This window comes from Crinia signifera, chromosome 6 (assembly GCF_055691185.1).
Source record: "Crinia signifera chromosome 6, ASM5569118v1, whole genome shotgun sequence".
In the NCBI taxonomy this organism is placed as follows: Eukaryota; Metazoa; Chordata; class Amphibia; order Anura; family Myobatrachidae; genus Crinia; species Crinia signifera.
The window spans coordinates 22,301,379-22,326,738 of NC_139222.1; the positions used below are offsets into that span (position 1 = coordinate 22,301,379).

The 25,360-nt window shown below is 49.9% G+C and overlaps 3 protein-coding genes across 4 annotated transcripts in view; 1 reads left to right on the forward strand and 2 right to left on the reverse strand.

The window, feature by feature from the left end:
* Positions 1–25,360, forward strand: part of LOC146009548 (uncharacterized) — a 613,273-nt gene that overhangs the window by 332,347 nt on the left and 255,566 nt on the right.
* Positions 1–25,360, reverse strand: part of LOC146007461 (uncharacterized) — a 450,549-nt gene that overhangs the window by 185,252 nt on the left and 239,937 nt on the right. The gene's annotated exons all lie outside the window — the stretch shown is intronic.
* LOC146007466 (uncharacterized) overlaps positions 1–25,360 on the reverse strand; it is a 76,620-nt gene that overhangs the window by 9,360 nt on the left and 41,900 nt on the right. For both annotated transcript variants that reach the window (XM_083145839.1, XM_083145838.1), the window contains exon 6: positions 1,903–1,992. In XM_083145839.1, coding sequence (XP_083001965.1) covers positions 1,903–1,992 — 90 coding nt within the window. The remainder of the gene's footprint in view (positions 1–1,902; positions 1,993–25,360) is intronic.

Consider the following 25,360-nt stretch of genomic DNA (forward strand, 5'->3'; position numbering starts at 1 on the left):
TATGTTTTTTAGGCATATGTTTCCCACACACACATTAATGTCTCCATTATGAGGCATTTCAGTGTCTCATCTCATTCATTAGGCCACTAAATGCACATACATAGATCACTATGCAGAAATGACATCATCCATGGCCAAATTATGCACCTCCACCTGTTGTGAAACTACACATTCCACCATAGCTTGACAGTGTTGTTATTATGGAGTAATTTAACTATGGGAAGGCATACTGGGATGTGTAGTTTCTCACCAGCTACATGTGCACAGTTTGGACATCCTTGTTTCAGTAGCATCATCTGGAACTTGTTACTACAACTCTTTTTCAACAACACACTTTCTGTTGTCCCATCACATACTTCACATGAGCAGAACTGTGCCCATAACCTCACATCACACCAATGGTGCATGTTTCATATATAAATGTGGGTTATTAGACATGGTTGTGTTCACATGTCACATTGAAGTGTAGCACTATCTACAAACACACCTTTCTATTATTCTCAAAACATACATGTAACATATGTACACACATATGACATTATCAGGGGGAGAAACACACTTGCCTTTTCTTCACTGATAGCCAATCTCTGACCACTGGTGACACCTGGTTCACTTCCTCTGTGATCTTCTCCCAAAGGTTTCTCTTTGCACTGGCACCTGGCTTCCTGGTAGGCAATTCGATCCATTCTCGTGCCCTGGGCACTAAAATTCTCAATTCTGCCTCTAGAAATGCAGGGTTTCTCTTTTTGGTGGTGGTATCCTGCTCAGATGTTGCAGCTCGTTTTCTGCTGGCCCCAGTTCTCTCACCATGCACCTGCTGGGTCACACCTGTTTGGAAAGATGCAACCTCTTGTTATGGCTGGTTGCTTGGCCCTTGTGGAGCTGGTGGAGTTTGAACAGGGCCTGTTAGTGAGGGGCCAGCTTGGTCTTGCAGCCTACTTCTCTCTTGGGCCCTCCTTCTCCGCTCCTGTTCCCTCCTGGTCAAAGCTTCAAGCAGGGATTCTGCTGTAGCTCTCTGTAGGGCGTCCTCTGCTGCGGAATCATCTGAGTTAGACATGTTTGCAGCAATTATGGGCTGCATCTGACTTGATATTTATATGCTAAACTCCCGCCTTGAACAAGGGGCGTATACTTTTCACCGCAATGTAGCAGCTAAATTACAGATAATTTCTGCCGATAATTACCGCGGAAATTACGCAGGTCTCAACGCACCTGAGCATTCACCTGTACATGCACAGGTTGTTGACCATTGTGTGCTACATGGTTAAATGTGTGCACCTGTCATTCCAATGATGAGTGTTGTCAGCTGGTATCTGTTGGAGTTCGTGTATGCTTTCTGAATCACATTTAAAAACATAACAACGTTATAATGCTTTCCTTACATATGTTATGGGGATGAATTTGTCATACACCAACATGTTGTATGTGCCTTGTTATCAGCGTATGTATTAGTAGATGGTTGCGTGTATTATTTCTCGCACACTATATATACACAGTACGTCTCTATAAATTGAAAGCATACACACACCATAACAAACAGTATATCGGAACGGTCCGCGTAAGTTTCTATTCGCATACATATTGTTAATGTAAGAAGGATGAATAAAGTTAATACTAAACAAACAAGTTTTTAGACCAATCAGCAACCACCAAAAGTTATGTCTCCAACAGGGAGACATAACGTCCATCACAGCCCTGCATCAGCGCAGCCAAACGCCCGCACAGTACAGGCTACTGAAGACCTCCATGGCCTACAGGTACACGGAGCCCGGGACAACATCCCTTGACTGCACTAGGCAGGTGAATGGGGTAGAAGAGGCGCATAGTGTGTACCTCAAAGGTGGAGAATGTGAGGGAGGGCTCAAGAACAAGTAGAATACAATACAAAAAACATTGAAATACCTTTGGCTGATTGAACACCCTGTGTAGACCGACTGACGCCAGAAGATCCCTGAGGTGGGGCCTCATGAAGCGGCTGTGTGATACCACCACCTAGAAAATGAAGTGACGCAATAAAAACATTGCACGTTCTACAGTACACAGAAGACCTTACTCTGATCCACAGGCAACGCTGCGAAGTCCACAGCATTGTGTATGGATGTAACGGCGGTCACCGCACGTACAGCCACCCGGAGAATTCACCTGCACGGCTGCAGAAGGAGGTTTTACATAAACATCACATTCGCAGCCTTGGGTGAGGGGAACAAATCATTCAATGGTCGGCGACCATAAAATTAGGGACTATGGGTGCGAGATGTTATAGGGTACGATTTTTGATACTGTAACTTGTGAGTTAATGGTTAAAAATGGAGAAAAAAAAATCCACTTTAAATATCGCAAACCCCCCCCCCCCCCCCCCACACACACACACACACACACACAGCATAACAAGCCCCGGAGCTTATTGAACCGGTCACGGTTCCCAAATTGCAGGGAGGAAATATTGCGGGGATGCCCTGTGTTTAAGTAATGGCCTCTAGGACCGGTCTTGGCTCCAACAATATGGGGACAAAAAGGGCGGTATTCAATGCGGGGGGGGGGGGTTGCAGCGGTGAGGCCTGATTTGTACAGCAAGGGCTTTTTTTTTTTTTAGCAAGGAAAAGCCTTCCTAGGCGTTCAGCCCCCTCGCTGGCCGCTCAACGTATTCTACGTTCCGGGGAAATCCTTGCCGTCGGCAGCGAGGATTCAGGCGAGGATTGCAGCAAATGCAGGGAGCCAGCTGCATTTCCTATTGTGCCCCGCCATTTTGACAGCCGCACTCGCCGTTTCCACCTCGCCTCGGGGAACAGGCGACGTGAAAACGACAAGTGAGGGGGCAGCGATGAATACTGATGGATGGCTGTTTGTCGTATAGTTCGCTGTTAGCCGCTCGACACCCCCACTGCATTGAATGCAAAGAATGGGGGTCCCCCTGTATTTTGGAACCAGCACTGGGTTCTAACAGCCGGTGGTTCCCAGGCTGTAACATGCGAAACGTAGGTTGTCCAAGTAAGGGGTGAAGCCCATGGCTGTAGGCACTGGGCTGATTAGGCAGCGGTCTCTGTGCTTGTTCAGGTTCTCTGTGTTTGGAAGTGGCAAGGGCAGGGCGTGTTTTAGATAAATCGCAATGCGATGGGATCTAGTACAAAAAGTACTGCCTACACATACTTTTTGTATTATGCAACATCGGGCTTGCGGGTGCGTCATCGCATCAAAAGCCCCACAGAAACACGTGCGATTAGAACTACATGCAATGCGCTTTGTACTTAAAAGTTCAAAACACATACAATAAATCGCACCATTACAGTCCCCACATTCAGTCCCTGTCCCAGTATTGGCAGCTTCCAGGATCAAATCCTCTTTCACCCTGGTGGCAACAAAGACCCTCATCCACTCACTGGTCATCTCTAGACTGGATTACTGTAACCTGCTAAGCACAGTAGCTGTGTGCTGCACTAGCAGCGTGTCTTAGTCACTGGTTACCACTACTCCAGCGGGAGCATAATAGGGGCTGATGGCTCCTGATGTATGAGATACACCAGAGAGTGTGGGGAGGAGACTGGTCAGATCTCTGGGCTGGTAACACACAGTGACATGATGTGAGGGGGAGAGCAGGAGCATAATAGGGGCTGATGGCTCCTGATGTACGAGATACACCAGAGAGTGCGGGGAGGAGACTGGTCAGATCTCTGGGCTGGTTACACACAGTGACATGATGTGAGGGGGAGAGCAGGAGTATAATAGGGGCTGATGGCTCCTGACTCCCCCACTAGGCAGATACATTTAATTCATTAGTTTGGTCTGACAGAGAGCAGGGTGCAGAAAAAGAGAAAGTTGTATTTGCAGAACAAAAAATAATAATTAATAACTGATCCTCACCTGTGCTGGTATCTGTAGGGGTTTCCTCCTTCTTACACTGCTGATCCCCCCTCATATATGTTTCTTCTTGCTTAATCTCAGTCACATCAGTCTCTTCTTCTCCCTCTGTTTCTTCTTCCTTTATATCAGTCACATCCATCTCTTCTTCTCCCTCTGTTTCTTCTTGCTTAATGTCAGTCACATCAGTCTCTTCTTCTCCCTCTGTTTCTTCTTCCTTTATATCAGTCACATCCGTCTCTTCTTCTCCCTCTGTATCTTCTACCTTAATATCAGTCACATCTTCACAGAGAACCTACACAAAATACCACATTAGTAATGTCTGCCATTATGGAGATTACACAATACAATATCAGTGTATAAGACACACACACCAATCCCACCTACCTGATCCTCCTGTGGGGTCCTGTGAGTCTCCTCTGTACAGTGCTGGGAATACAGAGGACGGGGACATCTCTCTGGGGTATCTCTGTTACTGGGTCCTTCTGTAGGAAACACACAGTGACTGAGGACATTGTATATATGTGATTATCCTGGGAATACAGAGGGCGGGGACATCTCTCTGGGGTATCTCTGTTACTGGGCCCATCTGTAGGAGACACGCAGTGACTGAGGACATGGTATATATGTGATTATCCTGGGAATACAGAGGACGGGGACATCTCTCTGGGGTATCTCTGTTACTGGGCCCATCTGTAGGAGACAAGCAGTGACTGAGGACATGGTATATATGTGATTATCCTGGGAATACAGAGGGCGGGGACATCTCTCTGGGGTATCTCTGTTACTGGGCCCATCTGTAGGAGACACGCAGTGACTGAGGACATTGTATATATGTGATTATCCTGGGAATACAGAGGACGGGGACATCTCTCTGGGGTATCTCTGTTACTGGGCCCATCTGTAGGAGACACGCAGTGACTGAGGACATGGTATATATGTGATTATCCTGGGAATACAGAGGGTGGGGACATCTCTCTGGGGTATCTCTGTTACTGGGCCCATCTGTAGGAGACACACAGTGACTGAGGACATGGTATATATGTGATTATCCTGGGAATACAGAGGACGGGGACATCTCTCTGGGGTATCTCTGTTACTGGCCCATCTGTAGAAGACACACAGTGACTGAGGACATGGTATATATGTGATTATCCTGGGAATACAGAGGACGGGGACATCTCTCTGGGGTATCTCTGTTACTGGCCCATCTGTAGGAGACAGGGTTCGCAAATACTCGCCATAGCGAGTATTTTACCCACTTTTGAGTAGCAGGGACTCAGTTTCTGATTATGGCTGCGTCCCTTGGGACGCGCTCTGCCCGGAATCACATGCGCGTCTGTCTTAATTTTATCTGGGGTGGAGGGATATGTTTGTTTGTTGTGATGCGGCACAGAGGTGAGAGCGCCGGCGCCGGGGTAGACGGAGGCTCATAGCAGCCGGCGCCGGGGTGGACGGAGGCTCATAGCAGCCGGCGCCGGGGTGGACGGAGGCTCATAGCAGCCGGCGCCGGGGTGGACGGAGGCTCATAGCAGCCGGCGCCGGGGTGGACGGAGGCTCATAGCAGCCGGCGCCGGGGTGGACGGAGGCTAATACAGAAAAGGATGCTGTGAATACTTCGCGCCGCCTGTCCCTCCGGTGCTCCAGAATATTCGGCTACCGCAGCTATTCAGGTTCTGTGTCTGATGAATAGCACATACCCCGGCATCAGCTACATGTTGTGCAGGACCAGTAGTGAGTACCCAAATGTGGGGGACTGGGGGTATCATGTTAATTAGTGGCTAATCTCACCTCCTATAATGGCCCTTAGCAGCACAGGCTTGGCAACATGGGGGTCAGCTCCATGTGAGGGGGATATGCAGAGTGGTGGCATCTGAGACACTGCCACTATACACATTCTGCATAGCAGGACGGCTTCTCAGTTCTACAGTTTGTATAACTGTCTACCTAGTCACAAAAACAATCGGTCAGTTACCACCATGATCTGCCAGCCTCCCTCTGCCTTCCCTAACTAGCCCACATTACCTGCCATCCTCTGCCAGTAACCCCACTTTCTGCCACCCCTTTCTAGTTTCCACTGTGATTTGCCACCCTCCTCCACTGTCACTTTCAAGATCTTCCACCCCTGCCAGTCACCATGATCTGTCACCCACCCTCCTTCTGCTGCCCTGTTTACCTGCCACCTTTCACCCCGTTTATACCACCTCTCTGCCCGCACAGCCAGATGTCATTTAAATGGCACTATTGTGTGGTATAATGTGAATTGGTACTAATATTTGGCCACACCCCTTCCCCAGAAAGCAATGCCCTAATTTTTTTGCGCACGCCCTGTCCCTTACACCCACCCGCGCCCCTCCAAAAAAAAATAGGTTCTGGATGGCCCTTGACCCAGAGTATATGCCATATGGGGGAGAGGAGGAAGTTTCTGTATGTGCTATGCTGGTGGGGAAAGGTAGAGGAGGTTTATTTAATTGGGACCCAGAAAAGTTCAGGTAGGACCCCGATTTCTGTAAGTGAGGGGTCCCAGGGACCCACAATTTTTTTGAGTTTTCGCAATCACTGGGAGACACACAGTGACTGAGGACATGGTATATATGTGATTATCCTGGGAATACAGAGGACGGGGACATCTCTCTGGGGTATCTCTGTTACTGGGCCCATCTGTAGGAGACACGCAGTGACTGAGGACATGGTATATATGTGATTATCCTGGGAATACAGAGGACGGGGACATCTCTCTGGGGTATCTCTGTTACTGGGCCCATCTGTAGGAGACACGCAGTGACTGAGGACATGATATATATGTGATTATCCTGGGAATACAGAGGACGGGGACATCTCTCTGGGGTATCTCTGTTACTGGGCCCATCTGTAGGAGACACACAGTGACTGAGTACATTGTATATATGTGATTATCCTGGGAATACAGAGGACGGGGACATCTCTCTGGGGTATCTCTGTTACTGGCCCCATCTGTAGGAGACACACAGTGACTGAGGACATGTATATATGTGATTATCCTGGGAATACAGAGGACGGGGACATCTCTCTGGGTTATCTCTGTTACTGGGCCCATCTGAAGGAGACACACAGTGACTGAGGACATTGTATATATGTGATTATCCTGGGAATACGGAGGACGGGGACATCTCTCTGGGGTATCTCTGTTACTGGCTCCATCTGTAGGAGACACAGTGACTGAGGACATGGTATATACAGTATGCAGCTATAAAATGATTATTGTGTATAGATGGCCCCTATAACTGATCTTCCTTGTACAATAAAATGAAATCTCTTCTTACCCAGCGATGCGAGGGGCTGGTAATTCTCCATCATCACGTCCTGGTACAGATCCTGGTGTTCCTCTATATAATCCTACATGGAGAGATAGACAGTTACATTCTGACACAATGATAAAGTCATTACCAAAACAAATCCCCCGGTGTTACTGTATAATGCCCCATTCCCAGCAGTCACCTCTCCGGTCACATCCCCGGTGTTACTGTATAATGCCCCATTCCCAGCAGTCACCTCTCCAGTCACATCCCCCGGTGTTACTGTATAATGCCCCATTCCCAGCAGTCACCTCTCCGGTCACATCCCCCGGTGTTACTGTATAATGCCCCATTCCCAGCAGTCACCTCTCCGGTCACATCCCCCGGTGTTACTGTATAATGCCCCATTCCCAGCAGTCACCTCTCCGGTCACATCCCCCGGTGTTACTGTATAATGCCCCATTCCCAGCAGTCACCTCTCCGGCCACATCCCCCCGGTGTTACTGTATAATGCCCCATTCCCAGCAGTCACCTCTCTGGTCACATCCCCCGGTGTTACTGTATAATGCCCCATTCCCAGCAATCACCTCTCCGGTCACATCCCCTGGTGTTACTGTATAATGTCCCATTCCCAGCAGTCACCTCTCCGGCCACATCCCCCCGGTGTTACTGTATAATGCCCCATTCCCAGCAGTCACCTCTCCGGCCACATCACCCCGGTGTTACTGTATAATGTACCATTCCCAGCAGTCACCTCTCTGTTCACTATAGCACCCTGCATCTGTCATACCTCGTGCAGTTCCTCCTCCCTGCCTGGGGTGTCGCTGTCTGCTGTGGTGATTCTAGCACAGTGTGGTCTGTATTTCAGCACTGATATGAAGACCAGATTGTGCTAGAAGCATCACAGCAGAGAGCGACACCCCAGGCTAGGAAGAGGAACTGCAGGTTTTGAACAACAACAACAACAACAGGGAAATATCCTATTAGCAGTGATAACCTGACCCACAATCGCAGGTAAAGTTACCGCACATATCACAGTTATGTGCTCTACTTTTTTTTTACCAATCCTATGAGACATTTAAAAAGTGTGTTAACCAGGTGACATTAGGGAAATCACCCTGGACCCCCCGGAACATGGCAAAGTAACATAGGATAACACAGGGCAGAATATAAAAGGTTTATAAATATGTTAAATGGCTGCAATAAAAACCACTGAAAATAAGAAAAGCAGCTTATGTGTGTAATATAAATACTCTCATATTTGGGGTATATGAAAAAGGCACTTTCAAAAACTGATAATTCCTACCTGCAAGCCTAAAAACACTTGTCCCTCTCATAAAGCCCCCCACATCTCATTATTGGCTAATTAAAAACGTCAGAGTGCATAATTAGTATTAAGTGGGGTGGCCAAAGGGGTTCTGAACCAGGTCCCAAAAATGTACCCCAAAATAGGGATTATCATCAGCATTTCACCTGCTCGGGAGTAGGTGAAGAGAAGTCTGCAATATCCCCTATGGAGAATTATCACATGTGAATGACAGGACAGCTGCCATAAAGGGCACTATGTAAAAACCGGACCGGACTAAACTCCGGACTGCAGGACAGGACATCAAAATCTGCAGTCCGGAGCTTATAGGGTCCGGTCCGGGGGGTTTCCTGTTCGGGGGGTGTCTTGTCCGGGGGGTCCTTGTGATAGCTATTATCAGGGACATGGGGAAGGGGAGATTACAGCCTCCCCCTGTGGTCCGGACCGTCCGGTTTTTGCTACATGCCCGGACCATACAGGGAGACTTTATTCTACCCCTCCTCCTTTACCTGGTGACAGGTGTCACAGGCAGAACCCCCAGACGGGACACCCCCCGGACCGGACGCTACAAGCTCCAAAATGCAGAGTTTGATGTCTGGTCCAGCGGTCCGGGGGTTTTGTCCTGGTCCGGTTTTTACCCATACCCGCCATAAAGTGTTCCACAAGAAATAGGCACTTACACTATTATTACCAGGAAAATTAGTTATTGTATCTGATATTCCATAATATTAATAAACCACAGACCGCTCGCTCTCCCCCTCCCCTATAACAGGACGCCACCTCAGGCCGCTTCCCCTGTATACCAGGACGCCACAGGCCGCTTCCCCTGTATAACAGGACGCCACAGGCCGCTTCCCCTGTATAACAGGACGCCACAGGCCGCTTCCCCTGTATAACAGGACGCCACAGGCCGCTTCCCCTGTATAACAGGACGCCACAGGCCGCTTCCCCTGTATAACAGGACGCCACAGGCCGCTTCCCCTGTATAACAGGACACCACAGGCCGCTCCCCCTGTATAATAACACCAGGGCAGCACAATACCATCACCTGCTGCCAGATACAGCAATGTCTTCTCTCGGTCCCCCGTAACTTAATCACCGTGGCTGCTGGAAGTGAGAGGCCTCAGGTAAGATCAGCAGCGCTGCACCAGCAGGAAGGCGAGATGCTGCCGCCTCTGAACGCGCGTTGGTCGGTCTTCGTGAAAATGGCCGCCGCTCTCTTACACAGGGGACAGTTGTTAAGGAGCCTTACTAGCCGTATATACAGCATGGAATCAGCTACCGGTGACATAACTCTCTCTATTCATTCTCCCAGATGCAATTACCTCTTCTAGCAGTCCGGCAGTGATGTCTCAGTGTCCTCATACAGCGACGGAAACGTTCTTGTGGTTTGTTCTCAGCTCCCAGACTCCCCCGCGGCTGTAGCCAAAGTGTATTTCCTGTGTGGGGCAGAGTGGGAGGAGCTGTGTTACCAGGGAAACGTCCCTTCCTGGTGTGCATGTCAGGCAGCAGGGAGAGTGCTGCAGCTGGCACCAGGTGACCCCAGGTATTATACTGTTAGTAACAGCATAGTAGTGATGGCTGGGTGTGAGCCATAAGGGCACTTACAGGGGAGCTGCTGTTCTACTCACACAGGCTGCAGTATAATACCAGGTGTGTGCTATCACTGGGACCAGGGAGAGGCAGCTGAGTCCTATCAGCACTAGCTGTGGTGCTGCAAGGCAGAGACTGGTGTGCATGCTGGGACTTGTAGTTCTTGTACACTGGTGTGCATGCTGGGACTTATAGTTCTTGTAAACTGGTGTGCATGCTGGGACTTATAGTTCTTGTACACTGGTGTGTAAGCTGGGACTTGTAGTTCTTGTACACTGGTGTGTATGCTGCATACTTGCCTACCTGACCCTCTCCATGAGGAAGAAAATGCTCTGTTCCTGGGCTTCCCTGGTAATGTATGCAGGGGCGGATGGGCCATTGAAGTCACCGGGACTTTTCCTGGGAGACCGGCGGACCCTGAGGCCGAAAGCTGCTGGACACTGGTGGTGACACTGAATAAAGGGGCCGGCCACCGCGGAGTTATGGGTAGCAGTGGCCGTGCCCGGAAGTGGTTCACTGTCTCCAGTAGCTTTGTACGCAGTACGCATTAGCTGCCCCCTTCCTGCGTTTGTACAGAGGCTGCGGCTGGGAAGACAGCGGGGCCGGGTGCGTACCGAGCAGAGAACCCGCTCCCCCTGTGCTGCTGCAGCTTCTGCAGCTGCTCCGGCTCTCAGTGGCTGCTGCTGCTGCCTGTCACACTGCAGGCAGCAGCGCCAGCAACATGAAGCCCAGCCGGCTAAGCTCCTTCCCAGCTCCCATATCCCCCCAACCCCCCTAACTACTGTACATCATCAGTGCAGTCAGCACTGGACAGGGGGCGGAGCTACACGGAATGGGTGGGCGGAGCCACACGGGACGAGCGGGCGGAGCTACACGGGAGCACACAGCAGGGCTGATGAAAGCAGAGGATTGCCACACAGATTTTAAGGTAAGAAAAAAAGTGTGTGAGAGCGAGCAGTACTCAGCAAACTATGGGGTTCAGCCTTGCGAGTCCACCAAACCCCGCCCGGCGAACGACCGCCGCCCCCTCAAAGTGCGGCTTCGTCCGAGCTGCTGCGAATGGATGTTTTGCATAAACATCCATTCGCATGGCTCGGGTAACCGCCCACATCTTTCGATGGTCACCGACCATCGAATGATGTTTAGCGTGCACGCATATATAAGTGAGTTTTCAGTTACTTACATTTGCGTGCACGCTGGCGTGGATATAGGCGGGCAGCTGACATCCGGTGATGTCAGCTACCCGCCCCCCACACCCGCGTCACTGCTTCATTGCCATGAGAACGCCCAGCATTCTCATGGGAATGCCCATGGAATGCTGGGCGTTCCCATATGTTAATGGGGCAGCCCAGTGCCCCCCCCCCCCCCACGCCGGCATGGGTGCACGCGCCATACGCCTGCACATGCGCAGATACCCGCATGCGCAGACGCGCAACATCGGTACTGCGTGCGAATGCACGCAGTACCGAATGGATTTGAATCAGGTTGCCACCCTCTCTCTCTCTGCGCTCTCCTTGTCTCTCTCTGTCTCTCTCTCTGCGCTCTCCTTGTCTCTCTCTCTGCGCTCTCCTTGCCTCTCTCTCTCTGCGCTCTCATTGCCTCTCTCTCTTTCTGCGCTCTCCTTGCCTCTCTATCTCTCTCTGCGCTCTCCTTGCCTCTCTCTCTCTCTCTGTGCTCTCCTTGCCTCTCTCTCTCTATCTCTCTCTGCGCTCTCCTTGTCTCTCTTTGCACTCTCCTTGTGTGTCTCTCTCTCTCTGTTCTCTCCTTCTCTCTCTCACCGGACTCGCGGCCTCATCTTCCATGGCATGACCCACTGCTGCCCGATCTCCCTCCACACAGAACCCGCCGCCTCTCCCACGGGACCTGCCGCTTCTGCCTGCCTCTTCCACAGGACCTGCAACCCCTGCCTCCTCTACGGGATCTGCCACCTCTGCCTCCATCAATGGACCCGCCTCCTCTATGGTACCTGCTGTTGCCCCCCTGACCAGGTACACTATTTGCCTTGTATATTGAAAGTGAAGAAGGAATGGGGGGGAGGGGGGGGGGGGGGGGGGGGACACATACCATTTTCAACTCTCTCCTCTCCCTTTCCCCCACTCTTCCCTCTTTCTTTCTCTCCCTCTCTGCTCTATCTCCTCCCCTCCTCTTTTTCTCACTTTGCTCTCCTCTCTCTCTCTCTCCTATCCTTGTCTCTCTCACTGCGCTCTCCTTGTCCCTCTCTGCGCTAGTCTTGCTCTCTCTATGCTCTCTTCGTCTCTCTCTGTGCTCTCCTTGTCTCTCTCTCTCTGCGCTCTCCTCGTCTCTCTCTCTGCGCTCTCCTTGTTTCTCTCTACGCTCTCCTTGTCTCTCTGTCTCGACGCTCTCCTCGTCTCTCTCACGGCGCTTTCCTCGTCTTGCTCTCTGCGCTCTCCTCGTCTCTCTCTCTCTCTCTGCGCTCTCCTTGTCTATCGCTCTCTGCGCTCTCCTTGCCTCTCGCTCTCTGCGCTCTCCTTGCCTCTCTTTCTCTCTCTGCGCTCTCCTTGTCTCTCTCTCTGCGCTCTCCTCTCTCTCTCTCTGCGCTCTCCTTGTCTCTCTCTCTGCGCTCGCCTTGTCTCTCTCTCTGCGCTCGCCTTGTCTCTCTCTGCGCTCTCCTTGTCTCTCTCTCTGCGCTCTCCTTCTCTGTCTCTCTCTTTTTGCGTTCTCCTTGTCTCTCCCTCTGCGCTCTCCTTGTCTCTCTCTCTGCGCTCTCTCTCTCTGTGCTCTCCTTGTCTCTCTTTCTGTGCTCTCCTTGTCTCTCTCTCTCTGCGTTCTCCTTGTCTCTCTTTCTCTCTCGGCGCTCTCCTTGTCTCTCTCTGCATTCTCCTTCTCTCTCTCTCTGCACTCTCCTTCTCTCTCTCTCTGCGTTCTCCTTGTCTCTCTTTCTCTCTCTCTCTCTGCGCTCTCCTTGTCTCTCTCTCTGCGATCTCCTTCTCTCTCTCTCTGCGATCTCCTTGTCTCTCTCTCTCTGCGCTCTCCTTGTCTCTCTCTCTCTGCGCTCTCCTTGTCTCTCTGCGCTCTCCTTGTCTCTCGCTCTCTGCGCTCTCCTTGTCTCTCGCTCTCTGCGCTCTCCTTGCCTCTCTCTCTGCGCTCTCCTTGCCTCTCTCTCTGCGCTCTACTTGTCTCTCTCTCTGCGCTCTCCTTGTCTCTCTCTCTCTCTGTGCTCTCCTTGTCTCTCTCTCTCTGCGCTCTCCTTGTCTCTCTCTCTCTCTCTGTGCTCTCCTTGTCTCTGTCTGTCTCTCTCTCTGCGTTCTCCTTGTCTCTCTCTCTGCGCTCTCCTTGTCTCTCTCTCTGCGCTCTCCTTGTCTCTCTCTCTGCGCTCTCCTTGTTTCTCTCTCTGCGCTCTCCTTGTCTCTCTCTCTCTGCGCTCTCCTTGTCACTCTCTCTCTATGCTCTCCTTGTCTCTCTCTCTCTCTGCGCTCTCCTTGTCACTCTCTCTCTCTCTATGCTCTCCTTGTCTCTCTCTCTCTGTGCTCTCCCTGTCTCTCTCTCTCTCTGTGCTCTCCTTGTCTCTCTCTCTTTCTCTCTGCGCTCTCCTTGTCTCTCTCTGCATTCTCCTTGTCTCTCTTTCTCTCTCGGCGCACTCCTTGTCTCTCTCTCTGCGTTCTCCTTCTGTCTCTCTCTCTCTCTGTGCTCTCCTTCTCTCTCTCTCTCTGTGCTCTCCTCTCTCTCTCTCTCTCTGCGCTCTTCTTCTGTCTCTCTCTCTCTGCGCTCTCCTTCTCTCTTTCTCTCTGCGCTCTCCTTCTCTCTGCGCTCTTCTTCTGTCTCTCTCTCTGCACTCTCCTTCTCTCTCTCTCTGCGCTCTTCTTCTGTCTCTCTCTCGCTCTGCGCTCTCCTTCTCTCTCTCTCTGCGCTCTCCTTCTCTCTCTCTCTCTGCGCTCTCCTTCTCTCTCTCTCTCTGCGCCCTTCTTCTGTCTCTCTCTCTCTCTGCGCTCTCCTTCTCTCTGCGCTCTCCTTCTCTCTCTCTCTGCGCTCTCCTTCTCTCTCTCTCTGCGCTCTCCTTCTCTCTCTCTCTCTCTCTGCGCTCTTCTTCTGTCTCTCTCTCTCTGCGCTCTTCTTCTGTCTCTCTCTCTCTCTCTGCGCTCTCCTTCTCTCTTTCTCTCTGCGCTCTCCTTGCCTCTCTACAGGATCTCCCACAAAGCAGTAAGTTGCTTTGTGGGCTAGCATTAAAATCATAGGTAACACTAACAACGGTTCTTGTACGGCACTAGCCATAGTGCCTTAGTGTAGTCGTAAGTTAAGGGGGCCTGGCAGGCCATCGTTGCATGTGGTATACTATGTAATGGGTGTGTGACACGTAATAGGAGTTACAGTGTGGATTTTCGGCGCGCGCCTGCGGCGCGCACTATCCCTGTTGTCCCTATTTTATAAAAAAGTGGCATTAGTTTTGCCTGTCAACGATGTATCTAAGTATGGTGATGTAATAATCCTGCCTACTGTTATGTTGGCTCCGACCATAATTGATTTGTTGCCACCCACATGAGGCCACTTTCAGAAATTTTCCAGGGCCACTTTTAGTCCCCAATCCGCCCCTGAATGTATGATTATCGGAGAAAAGTACCAAAATCCCTGTTTTTCCAGATCATCAATCGAGGCAAATTGAACCTTGGTGTTTTTTAAATTTCTAAGTGAAATTTCCCCAAAACGGCTTCGAGGTGCAAATGGCTCTGAGTGCCACGGTGTCTCCGCAATGCGACAGTCATGCACACACACTCACTCAACTTATTATATAGATTTTCCTTGTCAGACCAAACTAATGAGGACAATGCATCTGCCCAGTGGGGGAGTCAGCCCTATTATACTCCTTGTCTCCCCCTCACATCATGTCACTGTGTGTGTTACCAGCCCAGAGATCTGACCAGTCTCCTCCCCACACTCTCTGGTGTATCTCATACATCAGGAGCCATCAGCCCCTATTATACTCCTGCTCTCCCCTCACATCATGTCACTGTGTGTTACCAGAGATCTGACCAGTCTCCTCCCTGCACTCTCTGGTGTATCTCATACATCAGGAGCCATCAGCCCCTATTATACTCCTGCTCTCCCCTCACATCATGTCACTGTGTGTTACCAGAGATCTGACCAGTCTCCTCCCCGCACTCTCTGGTGTATCTCATACATCAGCAGCCATCAGCCCCTATTATACTCCTGCTCTCCCCTCTCACATCATGTCACTGTGTGTTACCAGCCCAGAGATCTGACCAGTCTCCTCCTTGCACTCTCTGGTGCATCTCATACATCATCTATCAGCCACTATTATACTCCTTGTCTCCCCCTCACATCATGTCACTGTGTGTTACCAGCCCAGAGATCTGACCAGTCTCCTCCCTGCACTCTCTGGTGTATCTCCTACATCAGGAGCCATCAGCCCCTATTATACTCCTGCTCTCCCCCTCACATCATGTCACTGTGTGTTACCAGCCCAGAGATCTGACCAGTCTCCTCCCCACACTCTCTGGTGTATATCATACATCAGGTACCATCAGCCCCTATTATACTCCTGCTCTCCCCCCTCACATCATGTCACTGTGTGTTACCAGCCCATAGATCTGACAAGTCTCCTCCCCACACTCTCTGGTGTATCTCATACATCAGGTGCCATCAGCCCCTATTGTACTCCTTGTCTCCCCCTCACATCATGTCACTGTGTGTTACCAGCCCAAAGATCTGACCAGTCTCCTCCCCGCACTCTCTGCTGTATCTCATACATCAGGACCCATCAGCCCCTTTTATACTCCTGCTCTCCCCTCACATCATGTCACTGTGTGTTACCAGCCCATAGATCTGACAAGTCTCCTCCCCACACTCTCTGGTGTATCTCATACATCAGGTGCCATCAGCCCCTATTGTACTCCTTGTCTCCCCCTCACATCATGTCACTGTGTGTTACCAGCCCAGAGATCTGACCAGTCTCCTCCCCGCACTCTCTGCTGTATCTCATACATCAGGACCCATCAGCCCCTTTTATACTCCTGCTCTCCCCTCACATCATGTCACTGTGTGTTACCAGCCCAGAGATCAGACCAGTCTCCTCCCCACACTCTCTGGTGTATCTCATACATCAGGTGCCATCAGCCCCTATTGTACTCCTGCTCTCCCCCCTCACATCATGTCACTGTGTGTTACCAGCCCAGAGATCTGACCAGTCTCCACCCTGAACTCTCTGGTGTATCCCATACATCAGGAGCCATCAGCCCCTATTATACTCCTGCTCTCCCCCTCACATCATGTCACTGTGTGTTACCAGCCCAGAGATCAGACCAGTCTCCTCCCCACACTCTCTGGTGTATCTCATACATCAGCAGCCATCAGCCCCTATAATACTCCTGCTCTCCCCCCTCACATCATGTCACTGTGTGTTACCAGCCCAGAGATCCGACCAGTCTCCACCCTGAACTCTTTGGTGTATCCCATACATCAGGTGCCATCAGCCCCTATTGTACTCCTGCTCTCCCCCTTACATCATGTCACTGTATGTTACCAGCCCAGAGATCTGACCAGTCTCCTCCCTGCACTCTCTGGTGTATCTCATACATCAGCAGCCATCAGCCCCTATAATACTCCTGCTCTCCCCCCTCACATCATGTCACTGTGTTACCAGCCCAGAGATCTGACCAGTCTCCTCCCCACACTCTCTGGTGTATATAATACATCAGGAGCCATCATCCCTATTATACTTCTGCTCTTCCCCTCACATCATGTCACTGTGTGTTACCAGCCCAGAGATCTGACCAGTCTCCTCCCTGCACTCTCTGGTGTATCTCATACATCAGGAGCCATCAGCCCCTATTATACTCCTGCTCTCCCCTCTCACATCATGTCACTGTGTGTTACCAGCCCAGAGATCTGACCAGTCTCCTCCCTGCACTCTCTGGTGTATCTCATACATCAGGAGCCATCAGCCCCTATTATACTCCTGCTCTCCCCTCTCACATCATGTCACTGTGTGTTACCAGCCCAGAGATCTGACCAGTCTTCTCCCCGCACTCTCTGGTGTATCTCATACATCAGGAGCCATCAGCCCCTATTATTCTCCTGCTCTCCCCCTTACATCATGTCGCTGTGTTACCAGCCAGGAGATCTGACCAGTCTCCTCCCCACACTCTCTGGTGTATCTCATACATCAGGAGCCATCAGCCCCTATTATACTCCTGCTCTCCCCCTCACATCATGTCACTGTGTGTTACCAGCCCAGAGATCTGACCAGTCTCCTCCCCACACTCTCTGGTGTATCTCATACATCAGGACCCATCAGCCCCTATTATACTCCTGCTCTCCCCTCACATCATGTCACTGTGTGTTACCAGCCCAGAGATCTGACCAGTCTCCTCCCCACACTCTCTGGTGTATCTTATACATCAGGTGCCATCAGCCCCTATTATACTCCTGCTCTCCCCCTCACATCATGTCACTGTGTGTTACCAGCCCAGAGATCTGACCAGTCTCCTCCCCGCACTCTCTGGTGTATCTCATACATCAGGAGCTAACAGCCCCTATTATACTCCTGCTCTCCACCTTCATTCCACGCAAAATTGGTATTAACTTATTGAGACCACATAAAGGACAGAGCCTGCATTATCTGGGCATGGTCACATCGGGGACACCTGTTTCCGCCTCACGGAGGGGACATGGTCACATGCAGGGGTTTTGCCTAGCACTGACAGTGCCCTAGGCTGCCCCTAATTCCTCTCTTGCCCCCGTTATATCCCCTTTCTATGCCGCATGCACCTATGCATTATGAGTAGGACATACCCACCTCTCTGGCATATTGGCACAGGTGGGTGGTATGCGTCTCACATCCTATCACTGTGTGCGATCAGCCAACAATATAACACTAACATCTCACAGACTCTGTCTCTACGTAGCCCAAAATAAGGGAGAACCGTACAATCCACAATAAGCAATATATACCCGGGGTACGCAAATGCGCAGGGGTGCCACGTGTACAGTGCAGGACCAAGCTATGTATGGCCAAAGTGATAGGCGGAACCAGTGCTGGTGGCTACCAATCATAATGCATGTGAACAAACAGAAGAGCAGCCCCGGTCCTCCTCCACCGAACTGACCCCAAGGGAGAGTCTCTATAATATAATAGATGCAGCTGAATTATATAATAAGAAACTTGTGTCCTGGGGGGGGCGGTGTGTGTGACAATGATGCTGATACTTTATTGGGCACCGCGGTCCAAGAGATGTTGGGCGGGTAAGCTGGATGCGATCGCTCCTCCCTGCACATAATTCACGTAGGTGAGAGTGTATCAGCCTGCAGATAATGTCTAGGTCCACAACAAAATGTCCACATGCACAAGGTCAGCAAATTAATATGTCTTCATTTGTTTTTTTTAGGTGTTTTGCTGTCAATGTTGACACCTGAGCATGTGGGCCACCAATAACTGTACAGCGCCTGTCCCACGCAGGCAGAGAGGATTGGCTGCTTCTGCAGTTACCTCTCACCAATCAGCAGGCCTGGGGGAAGAGGCTGCAGCAGCAGTAGTCACACATTAGAGAGTCAGAGAATGTGATGTATGCAGATACCGGCCATCGCTGCCCGTGCACAAAGATCCTACAGGCTCAGAATCCGGCCCTATGTCCTGGTCTCCATGTTGGGTGGAGTTGCCCAATGTAGCCATGCCATCTGTGGCTTAGTCTGCACAGTGATACGTATGTACAGTGGTTGTAGCATATTGGTATTGATTCAGTTACTTATATAATAATGTCCCCAATGTGATTTATGTGTTTCCCACAGATGGAGGCACAAGCAGGAATACCTTTGGGGAACATCTCCAGACCTCCCAACAGTCCCGATTTCAGCAGGACAGTCCCGATTATCAGGGCCTGTCCCTCCCGCGGCCGGCAGTGTCCCGCGGTGAGGGGGGGCTGTTGGGAGTCCCCCCTGTCGGCTGCTAAACAGCGGGGAATAAACGCTGTGCGCATGCGCACAGCGTCTATTCCCGCAGCCAGGGGGCTGGGGGCATGGCTAGAGGCTCGCAGAGCCTCTGGGTCATGCCCCCATAGCGGTAAAATGGGGGCGTGTCCTCGCGGGGAGCCGCGAGTATAGGCCACGCCCCCCGAAATTTCAGGCGCGTGTTCGGCGCGAAGGAGCTGCGTCCCGCATCGTCGACGACAAAAGTTGGGAGGTATGCATCTCAGTCTGTTTCCAGATGATAAAATAGAAAAGAAGAACATCACACGGCCAGTACTGTACAGTCCAGATGCATCACCTGGTCCATTTATGTGTTCTGAGTGTGGGAAGTGTTTTTTACATAAAACCACTTTTGTAATACATCAGAGAATTCACACAGGTGAGAAGCATTATCATGCTCTGAGTGTGGTAAATGTTTTGCAAAGAAATCCGATGTTGTTAATCATCACAGAACTCATACAGGAGAGAAACCATATTCATGCTCTGAGTGTGGGAAATGTTTTACACAGAAATCAAATCTCGTTAAACATGAGAGAACTCACACAGGAAAAAAAAAACATTTTCATGTTTTGAGTGTGGGAAATGTTCCAAACAGAAAGCACATATTTTTATACATCAGAGAACTCACACAGGAGAGAAGCCATTATCATGTTCTATGTGTGGGAAATGTTTTACACAGAAATCAAATCTCGTTAAACATGAGAGAACTCACACAGGAGAGAAACCATTTTCATGTTCTGAGTGTGGGAAATGTTTTACAAATAAATTACATCTTGTTAAACATGAGAGAACTCAAACAGGTGATAAACCATTTTCATGTTCTGACAGTAGGAAATGTTTTGGTACCTGTGTAGTTTAAGAATCAGCGTAGTGTTCCCACAGCTAGCATAGTCAGCGTCCCTTTCAGAATCCACTTAGTGTTCCCGTGGCTCGCTGAAGTAGTTAGCGTAGTCAACAGAGCGTGTTCCCATGGCTACTTAAGTTGTTAGCGTAGTCAGTCAGGCGTCCCTGTCAGTATCAGCAGCATGTTCGCGGCTAGCCGGAGCTTACGCAGTTAGCATAATCAGTCAGCGCTTATTACATTGTGTGGGAACCATTGACCATTTTAACCTGCTTGACATGACAGGTGTGAATGTGTTCCTGAGACACGCCCACTATCCATGCCAGCCCAAAGCGAGCGGATGCAGTACGCGTACTCCTGACTTGTTCATACCTCACTATCCACGTCGGCGTGGAGTTGATTTTATAAAGTGAGGCGAATGCAGCGAGCTACCGAGCCTGAAGGGTGGCGAGCATACGCGGAATAAACGTCAAGTGATCCACGTCCTCTAGCGGGGCTCGCTGCGCTTGCCACACTTTATAAGATCAACTCCACACCGACGTGGATAGTGGGGGGTATGAACAAGTCGGGAGGACGCGTAGCGCGTCCACTTGCCACACTTCAGGCTGGCGTGGATAGTGGGGGTTTGAAATGGAGGCATTTGCCAGTGTGTTAAATGGAGCACTGACAAATGCGTCCTTTATTGTGCATAAGACGCACTTGCGCAACGCACTCCCCTTTGTGCAGGAGATGCACGAGCTACCAAACCCCTAACCCTGTCGGCAGGGTTGCCGTACCCTGCCGCAATAGTTACTGAGACGCACAAGCATCTGAGACACTCTCATCTCAGACTCTCCGTCGGCGCCCGCATGATCCCCTCTCTGCCGGTGTCCGCTAGCGTAGGGGATCTGAGAGGCGCTAACTAGGCTTGCCGGGACAGAGCTACAGCTCCCGGGCACAGTACGGTGACTAGCTGCCTGATGGGGACACTACGCAGGGCTGGCGCGAAGTCACTACACTGACTACGCTAGGCAGCCGCTGGGCTACGCTGACAACGTAGCTTAGCCTACGCTGAAAATGTAGCCTAGCCTGCCGCTTTGAAACTACACAAGTACAGGTCGAGTATCCCGTATCCGAATATCCGTTATCCGAATTATTCCGAAATACGGACATTCCAGAAAGTAAAAAAAAAATTTTTTTTTGCTAGAAACTCACTGGGGACATTTGTAACAGCATCACTGGGGACATGATATGTAACTGGCACTATATATGTGCAAGACAATGATTGCTTGGCATTCAAATTCAGTGCTGAGATAGTACACACATTTTGTTTCACGTTTTGAAACCTTGTTTTTTGAACAATTAAAATATATTTGTGTGTATTTTATGTGGTAATAAAATATATTTGTGTGTATAGTATGTGTTTATACAGCATAAATGCAAGATACTTCAAAATACATCATTGAATTATTAAAATATTCCGAAATACGGAATAATCCGTTATCCAAAATTCTCCTGGTCCCGAGCATTTTGGATACGGGATACTCAACCTGTACCAATGTTTTAAACAGAAAACACATCTTGTTATACATATATGAGAACTCACACAAGAGAGAAACCACTCTCATGAGTGTGGGAAATGTTTTACAACTAAATAAAAACTTGTTATATGTCAAGAGACTTCACACAACAGTGTGCGGTTTTATTCTAACTATCTTTTTTATTCACGTAAATGCTAAAATTAGTCATGAATAAATTTAAAGAGTGCGTACTTGATATGACAGATGTGTCCTTCTATAGCTTTGCTGCGGTCATCCCCTCTTGGCACGCCAGGTCGCATGTGAATCTACTAGTGTCTGGTATCTTTTTTTTGTTATGAAAATGCATCTGTCACAATGCAATGTGACTGACACATATATTTATGTGACTGAGCCCCTGAATCTGTATACAATATAGCAGCTTACAAATACCTGGAAAGATACTGCACTCTTGCGGAATAGTCAATTATCACACACCATGTTAATATATACATTTTATTTATATCATGATTATGCAAAAATAAAATAAAAATGTTAAAATATCACTTGAAATTGATTATCGTGGGTATGGGAATAGTCACCCCTTTTTTAGTACGTGTGGGATAGAGTTGGTGAACTGGAGGAGTCTGCACTTTAAGAAAATGTAGTTGTGGCTGGCTCCTCCCCCCCTCTATCCCTGCCCAGACCCCAGTCTTAGAAAAAGTGCCGGAGCAGTTGGTCTCCTGGACAAGGATCTCCCAAGGGAGATTAGGTTTTTAATTTTATTTATTCCCTGCTACGTGGGACCCTAGAGCGGCCACACAGGGGACGTCCAGGATGAACGCGCTGGCCGGGAGATTGGAGGAGAGAGTCAGGCTGCAGCACTGTGTGCTCGCAGCTCTGATGCTGCTAGACTGTCCCGGCAGAGTGGGAGAGATGTCTCCGCTCTTTTTTTAGTGCCGTACACTCTGCGTTTCAAATTTACCGCCATTACAGGAGGCGCCGGAGAGCGTCCTCGTGGGTGTGCGGAGCTGACTCATCACAGCGGGCTCCATTACCCAGACAGTGCAGCAGCTTCTATGGACTCTCCTCTCCACACAGGCCTGCAGACCCGGTACATCCTGTGTCCACATAGTCACGCATAGCTCTGTGCGGCTCAATTCAGGAGTAATTGTTCCAGTGCCAGCTCACCGAAGAGGCAAGGGTTTCTACTCGAGCCTCTTCGTGGGGCCAAAGCCGGATGGCACAGTTCGGCCTATCCTAACCTTAAAGCATTTAAATGATTATGTACCACAAGTTCAAATTGGAATCTATTCGCTCAGTGGTGGCATCGTTGGAAAGGGAGAATTTCTTCTTTCCTTAGACATCAAAGACTCATATCTGCACGCTCCCATTTGGGAACCACATCAGAAATTTTTGAGATTTCAAGACCGCCATTACCAATTCAGGGGTCTCCCTTTTGGCTCTCCTCTGCACTCTGTATTTGCCAAAATAATGGCCTGCATGATTGCAACTGATAGTGGCCTCTTTCGGGGCTCTTCCATATGGCCGGTTTCACTCTTGGACATTCCAGGAGAACTTGCTATCCCAGTGGTCGGGATCTCACCTTCAGATCCACAAAAAATCACCCATTCAAGGAAGGCTTGCATCCCACTTCGATGGTGGCTTCATACTCCCCATCTGCTGCAGTGGCGCATCTACAAATCGTGCACATGGACCATTGTCACAACAGATGCCAGCCTCTGGGGATGGGGTGCAGTGACTCTTGACCACACGTTCCAGGAGAGATGGTTTTCTCAGGAATCGAGGCTACCTATAAACATCCTGGAACTGAGAGCCATCAGATTGGCACTGCTGCAAGCGCACAACCTGCTCAGAGGTCAACAGATCAGAATCCAGTTGGACGATGCAACAGCAGTCACCTACATAAATCATCAGGGAGGAACCAGGAGCCGGGCAGCCATGCGAGAGGTTCAACACATTCTGGAGTGGGCAGAGGCCCATACCACCAACTTCTTGGCAGTTTTCATTCCGGGAGTAGAGAATTGCCAAGCGGACTATCTCAGTCGTCAGGACTTTTATTCGGGGGAATGGGCCCTCAACCCGGAAATATTTCACCAGCTGACCCTTCGGTGGGGAATGCCCCAAATAGACCTGTTGGCCTCCAGACTGAACCATCAGCTACCGGTTTATTGTGCCAGGTCTCTGGATCCGGCAACATTGCCGACGGACGTTCTGTCTAGTCCGTGGGACTACAACCTGGTCTACATATTTCCACCGTTTCTGTTACTTCCAAGGGTACTCAAAGGAATAAAAAGAGAGCCCACATCCGTAATTCTGATCGCTCCAGACTGGCCAAGGAGAGCATGGTACTCCAACCTCAAGCTCCTTCTGGCAGACACACCATGGCGTCTTCCTTTGAGACAAGACCTGCTTCAACAAGGACCATTCGTTTACCCAAACTTATCTCATCTGCATTTAACGGCTTGGCATTTGGAAATCATACATACTGTATGCTGCTGTGAGTCAAAAGGCAAACCTAAAGCGGTCTTCAATCTGTTCAGACTGTTGGAGTTTCTAAGCAGGTTTGTAAAAAGTGTTCAGACCTTTCTGAAAGTTTTTTTACGGTTACAACCCCCATTCGTTTCCCCAACGGAACCATGGGATTTGACACTAGTCTTAAACTTCCTAAAATCTCAATGTTTTGAACCTCTTGATTCAGTTGAACTCAAATATATCAAATGGAAAAAGGTCATGTTGATGGCGTTAGACTCCGCTCATAGCGTTTCAGAGCTTGGGGCTTTGTCCTGCCGATCCCCTTTCTTGATTCTCCATAAGGACGGAGCTGAATTGAAAACAAGATAGTCTTTCCTCGCCAAAGTGGTCTCAGCTTTCCATGTAGACCAGCCCATTGTGCTTCCGGTCCTTTCCGGGGACTCGGCTTTGCTGAATGTAGTACGTGCATTATGCATCTACGTAGCGAAGACAGCGCCATTATGTAAAACGGACAGTCTTTTTGTCCTCTATAGTGCTGACAAAAGAGGATGGCCAGCATCAAAACAAAATGTTGGCTCGCTGGCTTTGTCTTACTATTCAGGAAGCTTATGCTCAGGTGAACAGGAGGGCTCTGTCCGGGGTATCGGCCTACTCTACCAGGTCAGTCAGCACCTCTAGGGCTCTGGCTAGAGGGGCTTCTGGTATGCCGTGCAGCCACATGGTCCGGCTCGAATACTTTTGCTCTGTTCTGTAAGTTTGGCACATTCGCCAGTTCAGAGGCGTCATTCGGTAGAGTCGATTTGCCGGAATCTCAGCACTCTCCCACCCGGGAGTGGTGTTTTGGTATTTTTCCCACATGTAATGACTGCGGTGTCCCCTGCTGCACGATAATTCCCTTTCTCCGAGGCACCAGGAGACACTGCATGCCCTCCCAGCGATCGTCTTCGTGCCATTTTGCATATAACTTTGTTATGTGGTTGTCTTTGGTTGTTTTGTCATGATTGTTGTATGACGAGATGTCCATCGTCTTCCAAATCCCTAAGGACAAACTGGCACTCAGGAGTCGTATACAATGTGCAAAAAGAATTAGGGAGGGAACGTTTCGGGGTATTAACCCCTTCCTCAGCCCAAACCTACAGCAACAAAGACACAAACAAAATACATTTTTATACTTACAGCATCCCGGCACTTCACCCGCCATCAGATGCCTGGAACCACTGGGCAGAAGTCGTCACAGAGCATTTCTGGTTATTGACGCCGGAGGGAAGTTGCTAAGCAACCTTCTGTGTGCGTCTCAGACCCCGGAAGCCAGCCAGAATATATATTATCCAATGCGGTGGCACTCACGGAAATAAAGGCTCACAAAGCAGCGTTGATTACCAACATTTCAATTTTTTTTATCTATCATCATCTGGGTACAAACAGTTACATGAACATATCTCACCTTATAAACCATCAGCACCCATGCTCCCGCAAATTGTCCAGTGCTGCCGCTACCGGAAGTGGATGCCCATACATGACATCACACATAGCCGGAGCCTGCTGCCTGGCAACCATATCA